This window comes from Oncorhynchus mykiss, chromosome 12 (genome assembly GCF_013265735.2).
Source record: "Oncorhynchus mykiss isolate Arlee chromosome 12, USDA_OmykA_1.1, whole genome shotgun sequence".
Taxonomy (NCBI): Eukaryota; Metazoa; Chordata; class Actinopteri; order Salmoniformes; family Salmonidae; genus Oncorhynchus; species Oncorhynchus mykiss.
In genome coordinates, this window is record NC_048576.1 from 34082260 (window position 1) to 34103898 (window position 21639).

At 43.8% G+C, this 21639-nt stretch overlaps 1 protein-coding gene across 1 annotated transcript; it reads right to left on the bottom strand.

Moving 5' to 3' along the window:
* Positions 1-198: 198 nt before the first annotated feature.
* akap10 (A kinase (PRKA) anchor protein 10) lies at positions 199-20823 on the bottom strand. Its single transcript, XM_021623553.2, is given in 16 exon segments — positions 199-1960; positions 2253-2345; positions 2446-2498; positions 4136-4218; positions 4853-4965; positions 5203-5367; positions 7280-7424; positions 8499-8635; positions 8851-8974; positions 10816-10900; positions 11178-11276; positions 11648-11934; positions 11936-12185; positions 15266-15451; positions 16588-16635; positions 20538-20823. Coding segments are annotated over 16 exon segments (1896 nt in total). The 5' UTR covers positions 20560-20823; the 3' UTR covers positions 199-1954.
* Positions 20824-21639: the final 816 nt, after the last annotated feature.

Consider the following 21639-nt stretch of genomic DNA (forward strand, 5'->3'; position numbering starts at 1 on the left):
TACTGGAAAATACGTTTTTTTCCCTTCATTTAAACAAAATCAAAATCACTGAATATTACACACTTGATTATTGCTGATCATTCGCAGTTAGACATGTATCTTGCTCATTGACGTTACAATAGTCCACATTGCCCCCCACTGGTTAAACGGCATTGCAACAAGAGAAATCGCATTTTGCGGTTTTAAAACGACTTTAGCTACAAATAGGCAGAAAAGTTTTATTGTACGATAGCCATAAAATATTTACAATAAAGTATTTCATACTGTACAACAAAATGGGGATAAAACAATTTTGATGCACAAAACTGCAGCATCTCTATGAACTTATTCAAAAGCCAACCACACACACTTGAAACACTGCACTGGGATGAGCACTAATTTGCTGAATTACAGGTTGCATCATTATCTTGCAATGCTAGAGGTTAGATACCCAAGTGCAATTAAGAACATGTTGGCCACAAACTAAGATCAGCCATCAAGCTAATGATAACTGAAATGGAGCCAAATCAATCCCCATGTTTGGTGGCAAACAAGATTTGCATTTCGTGCAAAGAGGATTGTGCCATTTTTCATCAGTGGTAGCACTTCTGTTCCTTCTAGTACTCTGCCAAATAAAAATAAAACTAATATAGATATAGAAATCCAACACAATTTAAATATATTATAGATTACGTACACATACGTCAGAAAAACAATATTAGTGGTACATAGTACCAAGAGAGTCCTTTTCCACACATCTCAATGAGGTTCAAATCATAACAATATTAACATTATATTCAAAGAGTAGACTTTTCAATTGAACATTTGTAATTGAGATTTGCTTAGACATTGCTTTTGACAGTACATACAAAAAAAGAAAAGGTCAACAATCACCATAAAAAAAACTAACATGAATATATTGGAGTTAAAGAGAAATCTAAATATGTATAAAATTATATTGAGTAGAACGGAGCTGCTCTTTCTTTGCAACTGTAGAACTTCTTCAGTACACAACAAGGAGTATTTATGCATTTGTCTTTGCTCTGTAATGACATGGACAAGGAGTCAGAGCTAGAGATGCATGTGGTTAGCTAGACCGCAAAATCAATATGGTCCATTCCAGTTTCACTGTAACATGTCTGACCAGCCCTCTACAGTACATTAGGGCACAGCTAGGAGGGCAAGACTACTCAACCTATCGTCATAGTAACCCACCCCACTGCCACAATACTCCAGGAGGGCCCAGGAATATTAGCACGTTATGCATCAGCCGCAAATAAAAACTTTACAAAGCACCTACTGGTGGATTCCATCTTAAAATTGTACGTGTCACTCTGACCCCTTTCAAAGAGATTTCATTAAAAACAAGAAATAAGGAATGGGCATAAGGGCAAGAGGTGGTGGTGATGTAAGGAAAGACGATGTGCAGGAATCAAGAGAGGAGTGGACAACCGAATCTTCTTAGTGATCGCTTTATGAAGGATGCTTCAGGTCCCTGCAGGCTCCCTCTTGGATGGCATGGTAACAGAGGTAACCATGGCAGGGCCGATGCTTTCTGAAGTGCTGCTTCTTCTGACAGCTCCCGTTCAGCCCCATTTTGTGTCATAGCTTGTCATCTCTCCTTCCCTAGAGAATTTGTTCTGGAAGGAAGTCTGGTACTCTGGTGCTCTTTGTGCCACTGCTTTGTTTTTCTTTTTCCTCTTCATTTGTTCAGCGATGCCTTCATAGTGTTACAAACAGTTGGAAGGATGGATGATCTACTTCAAGTTTTTCCGCTCACTCACACACACCGGTACAAGTTAATGCAGGAGATCATGGAATGCATTTGTTCTTTGATCTCTATTGATGCGTTTCATCTTAAGGTAATTCCAGTGTACAGTTCATCACTGGACTAGGGGACGTGTCTGTCTGTCAGTCTGTCTCTATAGGGTGAGGGACGAGGGGAGTGACAATGCTTTGGTTCTCCACAGGAGGCTCATAACTGGGGAGAGAGATTGTCCATGTTTCATTGTCAATCATCATACAACAGTAAACGTGTCACAGGTGAGGAGTTATTTTCTATAGTTGACTATATAGTGGCATATAAATGCAATGGCTTTGGACTGTCATGAATAGGAAACCAGAGCATACAGATATCCGTGACAATTACAAGGCATTTACAGAAATTGGGCCTGGCGAATTGTCTTCAATGCACTCAAGAGTTTGTACTTATCCAATGTGCAGTACACTTATCAAGAGTCCACCATGTTGTAGATTGAGGCAGACTGACTTACCTTGGTGGATTCGCCAGGACTGTCGTGGTGCGCCTGGTGTACGACATCATTGACGATCATTTTAGCGATCTTCCAGGCCATCTCCTCCTGGGCCTAAACATACATGTTACGATTCAAAGTGTTCATCAATCCTAGTGCTTGTTAGTTCAAACAGATTCAACACAAGAGGAGCTTGTTTTGTTGTTTTACATACCTCATCAGAGTTGCCTTGAACAAGTTTCTTCATGGCTAGAGAGAGCATGGAACCTGTGAGGAGAGAGTGGAAAATAGGGCAATGGTCACAAGGATGAGCCTCGTATCTATTGCTCCTCTGTAAGCTACTGGACATATGAGGTACATGAAAAATATATCACAGAACATAATTATCTTAGTATGTGATGTATGCATTTGGAGGAAACCGAGGGCTGGAAAAGCTGGTTTGTGATTAGAGCCATGAAATCTAGTACAAAAAAGTGTTTTACATATATAGTACAAGTTTAGTCCAGGGCTTATATCCATTTCCTCTATTCTCAGAGAATGTTCTCTTCTAAGAAATCCTAAATAATAGATTCTTGTTTTACTGTATAAGATCTAAAAGCACCTTGGGTTTTATTTGGGAGTGCCTCGCAAACTTCAAGCCACTCTGATTGGGGTTAGGATAAGAAGGCAATACCCACACCATGGATGCCTAAGTGACATGGCACCAAAACCATACAAGCAACAATGAACAGTATAGAGAAAGAGCTACGAGTGAGGGAGACAGGCATATATACACTATATGCACGAAACATTAAGGAAACTGGCTCTTTCCATGACAGACTGACCAGGTGAATGCAGGTGAAAGCTTTGATCCCTTAGAGGTCACTTGTTAAATCCACTTCAAATCAGTGTAGATGAAGGGGAGACAGGTTAAAGAAGGATTTTTAAGCCCTGAGACATGGATTTTGTATGTGGGCCATTCAGAAGGTGAATGGGAAAGACAAAATATTTCTGCATTTGAATGGTGGTAGCTGCCAGATGCACCAGTTTGTGTCAAGAACTGTAACGCTGCTGGATTTTTCACGCTCAACGGTTTCCGTGACACCCCTTAAAATGATTGGATTCTATTATTTCAGGGCACCTGTCGCTGACAGATGTGTGCCTTCAGAAACTATTCATTCCCCTTGACTCATTCCACATTTTGTTGGGTTACAGCCTGAATTCAAAATTGATTATTTTTGTCACCCATCTACACTGAATACCCTATTTGACTAAGTTGATACATTTTTGAATTAAAAAAAATACAGAAATATCTCATTTACACCAGTATTCACACCTCTGAGTCAAAACTTTTAATAAGCACCTTTGGTGGTGATTACAGCTTTGAGTCGTCTTGGGGGTGTCTATCAGCTTTACACATCTGGATTTGGGGATTTTCTCCAATTCTTCCTTGCAAATAATTCTCAAGCTCTGTTACGTTAGACAGGGCGCAGCGGTGAACAGCAACAGATTTTCAATGGGATTCAAGTCTAGGCTTTGGCTGGGCCACTCAAGGTCTTTCACATTCTTGTTCTGAAGCCATTGCAGGGTTGCTTTGGTTGTATGCTTGGTGTCCTTGTTCTGTTGGATCATAAATATTCGACTCAGTCTAAGGACTTTTGCACTCTGAAGAAGGATCTCATCAAGGATTTGTCTGTATTTGGCTCCATTCATTGTTCCCTCTATTCTTACCAGTCTCCCAGTCCCTGAAAAGCATCTCCATAGCATGATGCTGCCACCACCATGCTTCACGGTAGGGTAATCATTTTATACATTTTGAATTCAGGCTGTAACAACAAAATGTGGAATGAGTCAAGGGGTTTGAACACTTTCTGAAGGAACTCTATAGCCTATAAATAATTGCTACATTAGTGTTTGCCGGTTACCTTTGGATTTCTTCACATCCGGTTCTGGTTCGGCTTCCCTGATAAACTGGCCCAGCTCGTTGACTTTCCCAAACGTCATTCTTCTGAACAGTGAGGGGACATAGCCAAATGAAGTCATACGTATAGGATGTTAATGGAGACAGCACCCTGTTACTAGCCTGGTCCCATATCAGTTTGTGTTGTATGGCCAACTCCTAATAGTCATAGTCATTTGGTCCCAGCACAAACAGATCTGAGACCAAGCTAATCTCTTACTGCAACTAGGACACTACCGGTGCTGCCTAAGGCCACACAAATCTCCTATATCAGCCTGTGTTGGGCCATTAGACTGCCATCAGAGCTGATTGTAATGTAATGGGGATGACCTTCAAATCTGCCATGTCACAGAGGACTGCACTGCAGTCTTTGAAAATATGTATTTGGAGCAGTTTAGTCACATCAATGGTCATTACACACTGGCCTACTTAGCTAGCATCAAATAACTCTCTTGGGGAAATTACAGTAGTAAAATCAGGGCAGTTGAAGGGTAGCTATGGAGGAAATTTTGCACGATTATAAAAACAATTTTCACTCATTTTGTCCAGCAGAGAAACATGAAAATCCAAATCAAATATTTGAAATAGTAATGTGGTTTACAGAGCCATTTGAGGTGACTGTACTGAGAGTGGTGAGAATAAGTAACTAAAGGAGGCCTGAGTAGGCTATGCAGAAACTCACCCAGCATAGGGGCGCTGGTACAGGGACTCTGGGTCCAGGCTGGCTATGTCCACTGTTATTGCTTCGTCAAAGTTTTTCAAGATTTTTATTGCTGCCACCTTTTTGGCACCTTGCTGTAAGTGAAAAAATATATAATGATTTGCACATTTAGAGCAGAACTAGAGGGAAAATCTATCTATTTATGTTAAGTAAACAAATTAATACCCACTGACTATTGAACAAAAGGTGTGAGTGCTACTGCTGTTGAACATAATTGATTTGAGTGCACTTAGACAATGAAAAGAGGAAAATGCCAGTAGAGCTAAAGTGAAAGTACAGGTTGTGAGCAGGTCAGGTGTGGGGTTATCTACCTGGGCTTGAGACCCCTCAGTTGTGTTGGTGCTGCGGTCAAGGTCAGAGGCCACGCCTTGCCCGGGAGCACTAGCCAGCACAAACTCATCCGCTCGGACAGAGTTGATAAGGTCACTCAGATACTTGTAGTAAAGGTTACTCGACAGGAAGCCTGGCATGTAGACCTGCGAGAAGAAATATGACATTAACAAAGCTAAACTTCAAAATGCCTTTCAGTCACAAAGGTCTTCCGTTTTCTCCAGAGCCTGACAAAGTGTTTCAACATCATCCCTAGCCTTGGCAACAAAGTCGTACCACTGAGACACACAGTGCATTCGGAAAGTATTCAGACCACTTGACATTTGGTTACATTACAGCCTTATTCTAAAATTGATTAAATTGTTATTTTCCCGCTCAATCTTCAACACAATACCCCATAAAGACAAAGTAAAAACAGGCTTAGAAATATTTGCGAATGTATATAAAAAAAAAATCAAACTGAAATATCACATTTGCATAAGTATTCAGACCCTTTACTCAGCACTTTGTTAAAACACCTTTGTCAGCGATTACAGCCTTCCGTCTTCTTGGGTATGACGCTACAAGCTTGGCACACCTGTATTTGGGGAGTTTCTCCCATTCTTCTCTGCAGATCCTCTCAGGTTGGATGGGGAGCGTCGCTGCACAGCTATTTTCAGGTCTCTCCAGAGATGTTTGATTGGGTTCAAGTCCGGGCTCTGGCTGGGCCACTCAAGGCCATTCAGAGACTTGTCCCAAAGCCACTCCCATGTTGTCTTGGCTGTGGGCTTAGGGTTGTTTTCCTGTTGGAAGGTGAACCTTCGCCCCAGTCTGAGGTCCTGAGCACTCTGGAGCAGGTTTACATCAAGGATCTCTGTACTTTGCTCTGTTCATCTTTCACTCTATCCTGCCTAATCTCCCAGTCCCTGCCACTGTAAAACATCCCCACAGCACAATGCTGCCACCACTATGATTCACCGTAGGGATGGTGCCAGATTTCTTCCAGACGTGACGCTTGTCATTCAGGCCAAAGTGTTCAATCTTGGACCAATCAGACCAGATAATCTTATTGTTTCTCATGGCTGTCATGTGCCTTTTACTGAGAAGTGGCTTCCGTCTGGTTACTCTACCATAAAGGCCGAATTGGTGGAGTGCTGCAGAGATGGTTGTCCTTCTGGAATGTTCTCCCATCTCCACAGAGGAACTCTGGAGCTCTGTCAGAGTGACCATCGGGCTCTTGGTCACCTCCCTGACCAAGGCCATTCTTCCACGATTGCTCAGGTTGGCCAGGCGGCCAGCTCTAGGAAGCGTGGTGGTGGTTCCAAACTACTTCCATTTAAAAATGGAGGCCACTGTGTTCTTGGGGACCTTCAATGCTGCAGACATTTTTGGTTCCCTTCCCCAGACCTGTGCCTCAACACAATCTATGGACAATTCCTTTGACCTCATGGCTTGGTTTTTGCTCTGACATGCACTGTCAACTGTGGGACCTTATACAGACAGGTGTGTGCCTTTTCAAACCAAGTCCAATCAATTGAATTTACCACAGCTGGACTCCAATCAAGTAGTAGAAACATCAAGGATGATCAATGGAAACAGGATACACCTGAGCTAAATTGAGTCTAATAGCAAAGGGTCTGAATACTTATGTAAACAAGGTATCCGTTTTAAATTAAAAAATATATATAAATTATGCGGTATTGTGTGTAGATTGATGAGGAAAAAATATAATTTTATCATTTTTTAGAAAAAGGCTGTAACGTAACAAACTGTGGAAAAAGGGAAGGGGTCTGAATACTTTACGAATGCACTGTATCTATGGCTCTGGTACCACTACCTTCAATAACCACAAAGGCCTGTCATTGATAATCTAAGCCTCATGGTCTAAATCTAAGCCTCATGGTCTCAATCTAAAGGAGTTCCCAAAAGTAAATCATTTTGACGTGTCATTTCTGTTTTGTTTTTCTGGCTGAATTCCAGGTGATTTTACAGTGGTGAGTTTGCAGTGACCGCTGTGTGTTTCCTATATGTTGTCATATGTATTTGGCCCAGGTAACTGGGTGACCTACGACCCCTCACCTTTTCCATGGTGGTCCAGGCCTGTCTAAGAGGAGTGGTGAAGCAGTCAGGTAGAGGCCCTCCCTCCCGGCAGATATTAGACTCTATCTCCATCCGCACAGAGTCATCAAAACCCAGCGGGTTGGTGGCTTGGAGTGAGAAATACCTGGGGAGGAAACAGATGAGATCATTATTATACTGGTTCTCAAATAAACAAGCCAGGCTGAGTAATGTGGAGGTGGTTGCCCTTTACACTCATACCAATATACGGTTGAAAATTGAAGACTAAATTGGAACGCAGGGCTGTCAAAGTTTTGCTATACAATACGTCAGAACTTAGGCTCTGTGCTTCAAAGCACTGTATGGGTTTTGACTGACAGTCATTCTGAACTTGAGCACCTCACGTGACATGAGGTTTGTTATTTTATAACTTAGTCATGCTAGCAATAGAACAGGCTTTCAAATGATGCCCATCTGACCCAGATTACGATTTATAAATGGACCATTTTTGGATTGCGTAAACAACAGTAATTGTGTGATGGCGTGGATGCAGGGCTGTGTTACAAACAAAACTGTTACAAGTGTGCTTGCGCTAGTTCCTCAACGGCAGAGCTAGGAGAGCTAAAAATGTTTTACTTAGGAACTGTGCTTGCAGACACCAGTTAGTCCTCTCACTCAAACCGTTGTAATTTGTATGTCTTATGTTGCAACTACCCCACATTTTTCTAGAATATTGTGATATGATACTGAATGTTTCCAGAGTATTTTCAGATCATATTATCAAACAAATGTGACAAAAAGTACAATAAATGTAAAACAGTACAACAGTGTAATGTTTGGATTCAGTCTTGTGAACGGTTGTGTTCTCACCTTTGGTCTAATAATTGCCATATAATCTCCAAACTGTTCCTTTTCTAAGATTGTGTGAAGGCATAGGTAGTGTGAAGGCATATTGTGTGAAGGCATAGGTAGCGTGAAGGAAAAGGTAGTGAAGGCAAATATAGTGTAAATAGATGTCTTAGGCACACCAATACGTTTACTGGCCTAGAGTACTTAAAACCGCTGAACAGAGCGCCGGCCGCAATTTCCAAACCAAGCATGCATTGATTTTACATGTAGAACAGTGTGAAAATGTCGTCAGTCAGACGTCTACAGTGGATGGTCTCTCAAACACAGCGCACTGAACGATCGGCAGACAAACGCTAGATCCCTATTCGGTGAGATGTGTGTGAGCAGTTACTTGTCGTAAAGGATCATGGCGTCGTTCTGGGCCTCCAGGCCGTCGTACTGGCCAGCCTTAGCAGCCAGCTGGTCCTGGAAGTTATCTGCTGCCAGCCAGAACTGCAGGACATTCACAGCGTCCTCCTTTTCCATGTACTGGGGAGACACACAACATACTAGCTTTATTACCAACGACACTTCTATTAACACCTACCATATGACACTAATGTGGAATAGAATAGAGAATAACAGAAGAGATACAAACACCACCAGTACCACTAATGAGTAAAACACCTATGAATGAACTTGATAAACTGTGGCTGTGTATATTTAATAGTGAACAACAGTAACATCAGTTGTGTTGCTCTTACCTCAGAGAAGTAGAAGAGGGCCGACTCACAGAATAAGATGTCTGCCAGGAACACAGAGCCACTTGTCAACACTTCGATCTGGTACTTACAGAAATGATGGCTGCGCAAGAATTCACTAAAGTGCCTGGGAAATATAGATTATACAGTTGAAGTCAGAAGTTTACATACACCTTAGCCAAATACATTTAAATTCAGTTTTTCACAATTCCAGACATTTAATCCTCGTAAAAATTCCCTGTTTTAGGTCAGTTAGGATCACCACTTTATTTTAAGAATTTGAAATGTCAGAATAATAGTAGAGAGAATGCTTTATTTCAGCTTTTATTTCTTTCATCACATTCCCAGTGGGTCAGAAGTTTACATACACTCAATTAGTATTTGGTAGCATTGCCTTTAAATTGTTTAACTTGGGCCAAACGTTTTGGGTAGCCTTCCACAAGCTTCCCACAATAAGTTGCGTGAATTCAGGCCCATTCCTCCTGACAGAGCTTGTGTAACTGAGTCAGGTTTGTAGGCCTCCTTGCTCACACAAGCTTTTTCAGTTCTGCTCACAAATGTTCAAGAGGATTGAGGTCAGGGCTTTGTGATGGCCACTCCAATACCTTGACTTTGTTGTCCTTAAGCCATTTTGTCACAACTTTGGAAGTATGCTTGGGGTCATTGTCCATTTCGAAGACCCATGTGACCAAGCTTTAACTTCCTGACTGATGTCTTGAGATGTTGCTTCAATATATCCACATAATTTTCCTTCCTCATGATGACATTTATTTTGTGAAGTGCACCAGTCCCTCCTGCAGCAAAGCACCCTCACAGCATGATGCTGCCACCCCTGTGCTTCATGGTTGGGATGGTGTTCTTCTGCTTGCAAGCCTCCTTTTTACTCCAAACATAACAATAGCCATTATGGCCAAACAGTTCTATTTATGTTTCATCATTCCAGAAGACATTTCTCCAAAAAGTACAATCTTTGTCCCCATGTGCAGTTGCAAACCATAGTCTGGCTTTTTTATGGAAGTTTTGGAGCAGTGGCTTCTTCCTTGCTGAGCAACCTTTCAGGTTATGTCGATATAGGACTCGTTTTACTATGGATATAGATACTTTTGTGCCCGTTTCCTCCAGCATCTTCACAAGGTCTCTTGCTGCTGTTCTGGGATTGATTTGCACTTTTCGCACCCAAGTATGTTCATCTCTAGGAGACCGAACGCGTCTCTTTCCTGATCAGTATGACGGCTGAGTGGACCCATGGTGTTTATACTTGCATACTATTGTTTTTACAGATGAACGTGGTACCTTCAGGCGTTTGGAAATTGCTCCCAAGGATGAACCAGACCTGCAGAGGTTTATCATTTTTTTCCTAGGTCTTGGCTGATTTCTTTTGATTTTCACATGATGTCAAGCAAAGACGCACAGAGTTTGAAGGTAGGCCTTGAAATACATCCCCAGGTACACCTCCGATAGGCTAATATACATAATTTGAGTCAATCGGAAGCTTCTAAAGCCATGACATTTTCTGGATTTTTCCAAGCTGTTTAAAGGCACAGTCAACTTAGTGTATGTAAACTTCTGACCCAGTAGAATTGTGATACAGTGAATTATAAGTGAAATAATCAGTCTGTAAACAATTGATGGAAAAATGACTTGTGTCATGCACAAAGTAGATGTCCTAACAGACTTGCCAAAACTATAGTTTGTTAACAAGAAATTTGTGGAGTGGTTGAAAAAGGAGTTTTAATTACTCCAACCTAAGTGTACGTAAACTTCAGACTTCAACTGTATCTGGTCACATTTACATTTATGATCTAGGAGTGGATTAGTGTATTACAGAACAGAGGTAAAACTTTCATCCTAGGAGAAAAATCATGAAAACTAAAGAAAAACACTGGGCACTTTACATTAACTAATTTAATAAATAAATCTTTCAATGGATACGAAAACAGGAAGATTGGAACAAAACAAAATACGTACTGTTGTTCCATGATGGAGAAGACGACAGACTGTGCAATGACGAAACAGTTTGGGTCCACCAGTCCATCCTCCCCACAGATTTTAGCTGTCAAAAAATGACAAAAAAAAACAGTCAATCACACAACCGATTATCAAGCATCCACAAAATAGTTATCCCGAAACCAAGTTAAATATACTGAGATGATTACAGCTGATTTGATCTTTAACGTTGGTTGCAACATTCTTACTAGGTCTAACATTCTTAGGAATGCATACAGTACTCACAAAGTTCTGATACAGTACTCATACAGTGACTGCAATGTCTTAAGAGTCAAAGTCTCATACTAACGGCAAATAGGCGGCAATCAGGACTCATTTCTTACCGACTATGTCGTTTCTGAGCTGTTCTGTGATGGGGATGGGCCTAGCAGCGTCTGGAGAGATGTACTTGGTGAAGATGCTCACTGCATCTCTCTCTATACCTACAACACACATGAGGAGATGTTTAACAGTCAGCCACATGCGTCATAAACTGTGTACAACTCAGATATTACCTCCAATGTGCAATTAAAACAAATTAACGTCATTATTCTGACAGTCAGTTGTTTCACACGGTGGAAATACGAACAAATATAGTGAATATACTAGCCTTCTCTAGTCAGTGAGTTATACAGGCCTATAAATAAATGATAAAGACAAGCCCAACACACAAAAAGAGTTTGAGTACAGCCATAGAGTCTCTGAAACATGCACCACCAGTCAGCTCGAAGAGACTCCAGGCTACTTACTTAACCTTTATCTATGCAAGTAAATTATGAACAGATTCTTTACAATTACGACCAGTCAAACGTACTCTTCATGAGCTTGTCTGAAAGCTCCTTGAGGGCGTTGGTGGACTGCAGCTTGAATGACGTCCCTGTCCTGTAGGAGGGCTGTCTGGTGGGGGTGTCTGCTCTGCTGGGAGTGCCAGGCCTCTGGTCCACCACAGAGCTGAAGGAGTCCCTGTGGACGAGCTGCACTGTGGGGCCTTCACTACTGTTACTGTTAGCGTCCTGGGGGCTGGGGGTAAGCGGGCGTGAGGAGGAAGGCCTGGGGATGGAGTGTAGGTCCATGTCTGAGTGGGATGAGGGGTCGGGGGAGACGGGGGGGGGGGGCGGGCTCGGCCAGGGAGCTGTGTTTGACTGAGTTGAGGCTGTGGGCCCGGACCCGAGACCAGCTGGTGGAGCGAAAGCTCTCTGCCTCCAGCCAGAAGCAGACCAGGTGGTCAGCCCCACGGGCCTCCTGGAACTGGATGTAGTAGGGCATGGCCACGTTGTCCCGCAGAATCTGATCCACCGTCTTAGACAAGCGTGAACGCGTCTCAGAGGCCAGGTAGTTCACACTAGAGCGCCCTGAAACACACAACCATACAGTATAATAACACTGGACCCCCCTGAAAGACACAATCAACCAATCAATCAAATGTCATTATAAAGACCTTTTTACATCAGCAGTTCTCACAAAGTCTTTAACAGTAACCCTGCCTAAACAACCACAGCATTCTGAATAAAACCATACACAACCAATAACAAAAGAGAATACTTACAAAAAAATTTAACTACGGCACATTTCCTGGGTCACATGACCAGAAAGGCCATATGAATGACTGACTGAAGCCTGGCTGGGGGCCTCCAATTACATAATGGACTAAAGTTGGAGCACTAAACAGTGAGCTGACTGAGGTGTTTTGTGATAAGTGTTGTGTGTTCCTGGTATCAGCTCCAGAGTTGGCAGGCTGCCACGGAAGCTTAGCTCTCTCTCGCTCCGCCCCCCCCCCCCTCCCGCTCTCTCGCTCCGCGCCCCCCCCCCCCTCCCGCTCTCTCGCTCCGCGCCCCCCCCCCCCCTCCCGCTCTCTCGCTCCCCCTCCCTCCCTCCCGCTCTCTCGCTCCGCGCCCCCCCCCCCTCCGCCCTCCCGCTCTGCGCCCCCCCCCCCCTCCCGCTCTCTCGCTCCCCCCCTCCCGCTCTCTCGCTCCGCGCCCCCCCCCCCCTCCCGCTCCGCGCCCCCCCCCCCTCCCGCTCTCTCGCTCCGCGCCCCCCCCCCCCTCCCGCTCTCTCGCCCCCCCTCCTGTCCAGGAGCTCACGCCCGCTGAGTCCTGTCTGGGGTCCAGTCAGTGCAGTATACACTGCATTCGGAAAGTATTCAGACACCCCCCCCCTCCCGCTCCGCGCCCCCCCCCCCCCCCCCCCCCCGCTCTGCGCCCCCCCCCTCCCGCTCTCTCGCTCCGCGCCCCCCCCCCTCCCGCTCTCCTGTCCAGGAGCTCACGCCCGCTGAGTCCTGTCTGGGGTCCAGTCAGTGCAGTATACACTGCATTCGGAAAGTATTCAGACCCCTTGACGTTTTCAGCATTTTGTTACGTTACGGACTTGTACTATAATGGTTCTAATAGTTTTTTTCAGCAATCTTTACACAATATGCCATAATGACAAAGAAAAAAAACTTGGCACACCTGTATTTGGGGAGTTTCTCCCATTCTTCTCTGCAGATCCTCTCAAGCTCTATCAGGTTGGAGGGGGATCATTAATGCTCCACTATTTTCAGGTCTCTCCAGAGATGTTCCATCAAGTTCAAGTCCGGGCTCTGGCTGGGCCACTCAATGACATTCAGAGTCTTGTCCAAAAGCCTCTCCTGCTTTGTCTTGGCTGTGTACTTAGGGTCGTTGTCCTGTTGGAAGGTGAACCTTCGCCCCCAGTCTGAGGTCCTGAGCGCTCTGGAGCAGGTTTTCATCAAGGATCTGTACTTTGCTCCATTCACCTTTCCCTTGATCCTGACTAGTCTCCCATTCCCTGCCGCTGAACACATCCCCACAGCATGATGCTGCCACCACCATGCTTCACCGTAGGGATGGTGCCAGATTTATTCCAGACGTGACGCTTGGCATTCAGGCCAGAGTTCAATCTTAGTTTCATCAGACCAGAGAATGTTGTTTCTCATGGTTTGAGAGTCCTTTAGGTGCCTTTTGGAAAATTCCAAGCGGGCTGTCATGTGCATTTTACTGAGGAGTGGCTTCCATCTGGCCACTCTACCATAAAGGCCTGATTTGTGGAGTGCCGCAGAGATGGGAGAACCTTCCAGAAGGACAACCATCTCCACAGAGGAACTCTAGAGCTCTGTGACCATCGGATTCTTGATCACCTCCCTGACCAAGGCCCTTCGCCCCCGATTGCTCCATTTGGCCGGGTGGCCAGCTCTAGGAAGAGTCAAACTGCTTCCATTTAAGAATGATGGAGGCCACTGTGTTGTTGGGGGAACTTCAATGCTGCAGACATTTTTTGGTACCCTTCCCCAGATCTGTGCCTCGACACAATCCTGTCTCAGAGCTCCACAGACAATTCCTTCATCCTCATGGCTTGGTTTTTGCTATGACAACTGTGGGACATTATATAGACAGGTGTGTGCCTTTCCAAATCATGTCCAATCAATTGAATTTACCACAGGTGGACTCAAATCAAGTTGTAGAAACATCTCAAGGATGAGCAATGGAAACAGGATGCACCTGAGCTCAAGTCTCATAGCAAAGGGTTTGAACACTGTTTTTATTTTTAATACATTTTCTAAAAAAAAAAATTGAATTCTGGGGTAATGTGTGTAGATTCATTTTTTTATTTAATCCATTTTAGAATAGGGCTGTAATGTAACAAAATGTGGAAAAAGTCAAGGGGTCTGAATACTTTCAGAATGCACTGTAGTGTTGTCACCCTACTCTACTGCATTCCCAGGCCAGGCCTCAAAGATACACCACTGGTTGAACCACCCCCTCCCTCTGACTCACCGGTAACTAAAGGACCTGTCCCAACAGGTGTTGTTACTCACCATGTCATAAACAATACTGGTGTAGCTGGCTGCTGTAGCACTATAAAACAAGTTCCTGATATCCACCCACTAATGAACTGCTTGATTTAAATAGCCTACATCTTCAGAGGGAAGACGATTTAGGGAATTCTTATGTATCGTACTTAGGGCACAGCAAGCTTCTCAGTACGACACATACATTATAAGTAGGACCAGTAGTTTTACCAGGCCATGTGTTCACTCAGGAAAACCTCTGGGCCATACTTATGCCTCATACTAAAAAGCGTTGCTGGTAGCGTGCTGGTTGGTCAAAATGCTAACCCATGCATGAAGCTGGAGCGAGTGCGTCGCAGGATTAGCCTGGCCGGTTGGCAGTTAAACACAGCAGCACCATGTCCACTAGCCACCATTATCATTTTGTATCAACTCACTCATACATGAGCACGCACGATCTAGTCAAAGGGACAGGATTTAAAGCGAAAGAGCTCATCCATTCAAATCAATCTAAATCACCGATCTAGGATCAGTTTAACCTTTTCAATCATAATGACCTAATCCCAGATCAGAACTGCTACTCTGAAACACTTGTTAATACACGCCATGAAAACTAAGACAAATCAATGGAGGACTGGAGGTACATACCCAGATCCCCAAAGTGTGCAGCCTCCATGTGGATGGGCTGTTTCTTGAGGATTGCTGTGCGTCCGCGGGCGAAGGAGTCCATGTTAGCAGAGATGGCATTGATAGCCACATGGCTGGGCCCCGCCGCCTCCAGGATGGCATGATGGTTCCGGAGGCTCAGGGAGGGGGACTGGGGGCTCGTTGGGGCTACAGGGGAGGAGGAAAGGAGGATGGTTGAAAAGAAATAGGTATCTTAATTCCTTTGATCAACACAGTCTATGTAGGCTTAACTTTCTAGATGACAGAAACCCACAACATCAACAACCTGTTATGGTCCTGAAAAATGACTTATTTAACTGGTCTGTAGTGATCTTGTACATGAATGTCTCCAGTTAGAGCTCAGAGGGTGCTGTGACCTTTTATGAAACACTGTGGTGCAGGAGACTTATTGAGTTTTAACTTATTAAAAAAGGTCACTGTGAGCCTGTCTGAAAAGGGAAAATACTTCACGGCTATCTCTCTATCAACTCTTAAACCAAAGTCTCAACTTCAGCTACAATTACTGCCTGGTATACACTGAGTTCACCAAACATTAGTAACACCTTCCTAATATTGAGTTGCACCCAACTCCTTTGCCCCCAGAACAGCCTATATTCGTCTGGGCATGGACTCTACAAGGTGTCAAAAGCATTCCACAGTGATGCAGGCTGACTTCAATGCTTCCCACAGTTGGGTCAAGTTGGCTGGATGTCCTTTGGGTGGTAGACCATGTTTCCAATTACTACCTGGATTAACATTATCAGTCTATATTTTATTTTATTTTAACTGACTTGCCTAGTTAAATAAAGGTAAGAACAAATTCTTATTTTCAATGACGGCCTAGTGGGTTAACTGCCTGTTCAGGGGCAGAACAACAGATTTGTACCTTGTCAGCTCGGGGGTTTGACTTTGCAACCTTGCAGTTGCTAGTCCAACACTCTAACCACTAGGCTACCCTGCCACCCCATATCATGGAAAGAGCAGGTGTTCTTAATGTTTTCTATACTCAGTGATGTGTCTTATTACCTACATCAATCAATTCTCTCTCAGAATATTTACAGAAATAACTACAAATATAATTAGGAAGAATGATTAAAAAGGGAAAGCTCAGAGGGAAATACCGGTACCTTCAAAAAGGTGTGAGGGAACACAGCACTGCAACTAAAGAGGCACTTGACTGCTTTCAAAGAACATCCAACAAGGGCCTTCCTCTATTTTCAGGGCTTCTCAAAAATGAAACATCAGGTGGCAGCAGCACATCACTGCAATTCATAATTTCAGAGCGTTAGTAGTGTGGTACCCACCTCTATTGACTTTAGCATCAACTGGTCGCTCAGGTTCCTTTCCTTTGGCTGTGGGTCAAAAAATAATTACACAACACTGTAATTAGAGCAGGCTCTAACATTTGATTCGCAATACAGGGGGAGATCAGTGACTGGAATATTGGGCCTGGAGTCATTGTAGGGTAAAGCAATAGGGATGATGCGGTGTCACTGAAAAAGCACTCACTAAACTATCCAGTTACATAACGGTCTAGGCCTGGTCGGGAAACAGATATGCCTGTGACAACCATGTCTGTTCAGCAAACACTCATGCACAGATCCTCACTGTCACACACAGATAACATACGGAGAGAGAAACTAGCTACTTGTGTGTGGCTCCTAAAAGGAATAAAACAGAGTTATTCTTCACATTGAAGCTTGGCTGCCATTTTACAAGTCGTGTTTATTGACTGCAGTGGCCTTGGTCTATCAGCTCAAGTGTCACAGCAGAGGCATTTTCCCCACTTCGTTGTCATGTTGTTACTGCAAAATACTCTCATCACCATAGTGAACAGTCTGGAAACAATGTCCTGTTTTTCTACACATTTCAGTCCTCCTGTTACATGAAGTAACAGAAATCACCTGGTTACAACAGTGTGGTGAAACTGAACCTTCTGCGCATGACACAAGGAGTCTTTCTGAGGCTCTTTCAGTTGTCAGTGGAGTGGGTCAGCAGATAGGGGCTGGTCTGTGTAGGGCAGGCCTCAGGGGGAAGGATGGAAACCTATTTTTCATTACAGAGGCATCCTATGGTGAGCATTTATAATTTCATTTGGTATATAAATTGGTGTCTACATATGATTGTTATCATCATAAGTTCATATTATCCATGGTTTGCGGCACTGTAGGCCTAATACTTTACAGTAGCTATCAAGACAAGTGTGTGTGTGTTACTAGCCCAGGAATCAAGGTTTATAGTTTGGCCTAGTAATTTTCATGCAATAATATTTGCTTGAATCTCTTTGGACCACAATCCCAAGGTAAATACTGAGTAGCCAAGATGCATTTAACATAATTAGCTTAAGTCAATCCTTTAAAGCTGCAATATGTAACTTTTTGGGCAACCTGACCAAATTCACATTGAAATGTAAATTATAGATCTGTCACTCATAGAAAGCAAGTCTAAGAAGCGGTCTGTGTGTGCTATTTCTATGGGTTTAGTTGGTACAATGATTCTCTACCCTATAGTTGCTTGTTTTGTCACATAAACTGAAATTAGACAAACTATTTGAATTTTAGCAACCAGGAAATGGAGGAGCGATTTCGGCATAGTACATCTATCAAGCACTTGAAAGGTAAGTTGTAGTAAGGTGCATCACTAGGTCATGTGTTCGGGTCCTGCTTTGCACGGCATAGCCCTTGATCATGATTCAAGAGTCATTGGATGAAGGCGTCTTCTGTAGGGGGGAGTTGTGTTAAGAGCCGTGGCGCTCGGTCTGAACATGCAGTACAGTTTTGGAAGTACAAGGACCTCATCTTTCATGTTGGTGAGAAATCATTTTAAATTGATACACACCTTTATAGGGTTAGGGTTCCAACATGGCCATATTTCCATGTTACAGCACTTGTTTACAGAACACAGACAAAAGACAGAGTGGATGGCATCCCGCACAGCGGTCTAAGGCACTGCATCGCAGTGCTAGAGGCGTTACTACAGACCCGGGTTCATTACTTGGCTCATCGCACTCTAGCGACTCCATGTGGCGGGTCAAGTGACTGCAGGCTGACCCCGTTTGCCAGTCATTAAATTGACTCTTCCGAGCCCCTTGCAGCGATGAGACAAGATCGAAAACTGGGGACAAAAAGTAAAATACAAAAAAATACGAGTGAACTACCAGTGCTCATTAGGTATCTTTGTCTCCGAACACCTGTGTGAACAGAAGACTGACGCCACAAAATGATGTCACTGAAAAATACTGTCGGCTGCCACTGTGTTAAATCCAGTATTAAAACAGTGTACAGGTAGTGTGTATTTTGTATTTGTGAAATTATTTTGATGTGATGTGGAAGTAGATTGACTGTATGTTTGTTTATTCCATGTGCAACTGTGTTGTTGTTTGTGTAGCACTGGTTTGCTTTATCTTGGCCAGGTCGCAGTTGTAAATGAGAACTTGTTCTCAACTAGCCTACCTGGTGAAATAAAATAAAACAATTTAAAGATTGATTTATCTTTCTAGAACCATAGTGCAATTGAGAATCAAATCACGTTTAGGTGGAGTATTTGGCTGTTTTGGCTTCCAGAGCCAATTTGCCATTTAAAAACAGGTGTTCCTGCATGTGGGCATTCCTGCATGTGAGCATTCCTGCATGTGCAGGCACCCCCTCGTTTTTCTTCTATTGGCACTACAGAGGGTAGTGCGTACAGCCCAGTACATCACTGTAGCTAAGCTGCCTGCCATCCAGGACCTCTACACCAGGCGGTGTAAGAGGAAGGCCCTAAAAATTGTCAAAGACCCCAGCTGCCCCAGTAATAGACTGTTCTCTCTACTACCACATGGCAAGCGGTACCGGAGTGCCAAGTCTTGGACAAAATGGCTTCTCAAAAGTTTTTACCCCCAAGCTATAAGACTCCTGAAAAGGTAATCAAATGGATACCCAGACTATTTGCATTGTGTGCCCCCCAACCCCTCTTTTTACTCTGCTGCTACTCTCTGTTCATCATATATGCAGTCACTTTAACCATATCTACATGAACATACTACCTCAAATCAGCCTGACTAACCAGTGTCTGTATGTAGCCTCCCTACATATAGCCTGTCTTTTTACTGTTGTTTTATTTCTTTACCTACCTATTGTTCACCTCATACCTTTTTGCACTATTGGTTAGCGCATGTAAGTAAGCATTTCACTGTAAGGTCTACAGTTGTATTCGGCGCACGTGACAAATAAACTTTGATTTGATTTTAAGCTAGGACAGGCGGGAAGCGTCTGTATGTGGCGTTAACATTAGATGCCAGCCGCCAATAAGCACCACAGAAGAAGGGGCAGGAGCGACAACGGTTGCTAGCTAGCCATATACCTGTAGACAGTGTCCATTTAACAATGCTTTTAACAATGCCAAGCCAGGTTTTCGGTAGGCAGGTGCGAAAAACACTGTGTGCTAGTCCGATACACAGCAGAAGGGGGCGACACAGTGTGCTAGTTAGCTAGCCAACACAAGGTGTTGCCCCAGCTACCCACCTGCTGTGCTTGCCGCAGGCGGGGGCAAACGGTAGACAGGAGGCGGGGCGAACACTGTGTGCTAGCCAAGGGAGGAGTGGAGGCGATGGGAGGAGAGGGGAAGGTTCATTCAGGAACCAATGGGATGTTCGAGGGGCAGCCTTCCTGCAAATGGAATGCCCACATGCAGGAATGCCCTGAATTGCGGGCTGCAGTTGCACACTATTGCTTTAACCAGAACATGTGAGGTCCTTGGACTAAGGAGTAAGGTTAGGCTCCTTTAGTCCAATAATGGCCTATCCATGGGGAATAGCAGACTGGCATGGAAGACAGACAAACTAAAGAAAAATGTATGTGGCATTATTAGCTAACACATCACCAAGTGAAAGGCGACGGTGTGGATAGTTAATACCCAATCTAATGTGCATTGTCCAAGAATGAATTGAGATAGATCATGGATGCTAGTTAGGTCTGAACATCAGCTAGCGATTTAAGTGGCAAACGCTATTGAGAAGGAAAACTGGATTAGTTTGCTAACAGATTTGAGATCATCTTGCTGCTTGTTGTATTTCTTCAGATTTGAAAGGGATAAATGTATTTGCTAAATAATCCATCTTTCTCCAACGGATATTTGTCGAAGGCCTTGACTTGACACAGACCTGTCAAGCGCATTCTCATCTCAGTCATTAGCCATCGAGCGTTTCTCAACCTCTCCCGCAAGCCTCTTCTCCCTTCGGCTTGCGCTAGCTGGCTAGGCTAGCATACTTCCTTACCTTTCCTCCTGAAAAACGACATGACGATTTTCACGCTCTGAATGTATCCTCAGCTCAATGACAACATCCCGTGGATTCCCGAGTCCCTTCATTCACATGCAACGACTCTAGACAACTGAAATGGGTGTATTTGCAACCGACTGGACTGTTATATCCAACATTTCCCCCTTCTGAAACCAGTGGCCATATTGTCAATACGTCTCACTTCCGGACTGATGCTGCAGCAGCATTGTGGGAAACTTGCATTGTTTGCTAGTGACAGCAGAGGGCAATAGCCACAAGGAAGATATTATCAGGGGGGAAGTTAGGTGGTACGGCATCCAGGCAATATAAATAGTGAGGGTATGCTGTACCGGTAAAACGTGCGCCTATCACAATTACAACATCATGGCCAAAAAGCTATACACCAGCTCCATGAAAAATTTGCCAATTGACTGGAAACCGGGTGGTATACGCTCCAAATTGCGTTGTGGTTTGAGGAGAACACTTACATTTTGTCAAGGGGAGATGAGTGGCTGAGATGCTGGTGGACAAGGTGGAGGTGAGGTGAGTTGCCAAAAGTGGATGTATCAATTCAGCTCAGGCCTAATGACAATCACAGAATGTCATTACAATACACATCGTCGAGAATGGATGAAACATTAGCTAATGTTACATGTCAATTACAATATTAGCTCAAGTCTGTATAAACACAATTTTTTTATGTTAAGTTAAACAGAAGTGACCTTGCCAACTACATCAGTCAACTCAATAGTAGCCAATTTTTACTCTGCTTGCTTTTACAACTCAGTGAAAGAGCACAACACATACACACTGAACTATGCTCAACTTTCCCGTGCTGGTCCAGTCAGCCTTCCAGAAGCTTCCCGGTCACAACTTGTGGACTTGTTTACTTTTGAGTTTATTTTATTTGTACAGTGACAGTGCACATTAATGAATGTTTCAGTAAAAGTGACGGTTTTAGCCAGCCAGCTAATTTTCAACCGCTGTCCCTGGGCAGGTTATTAAAAACAATTACAATATAGACAATCATTGAGCAGTGAGCACACGCAGAGCAACATAGGACAAGCAATATGTAGCATACAGACAGAGCAACATAGAA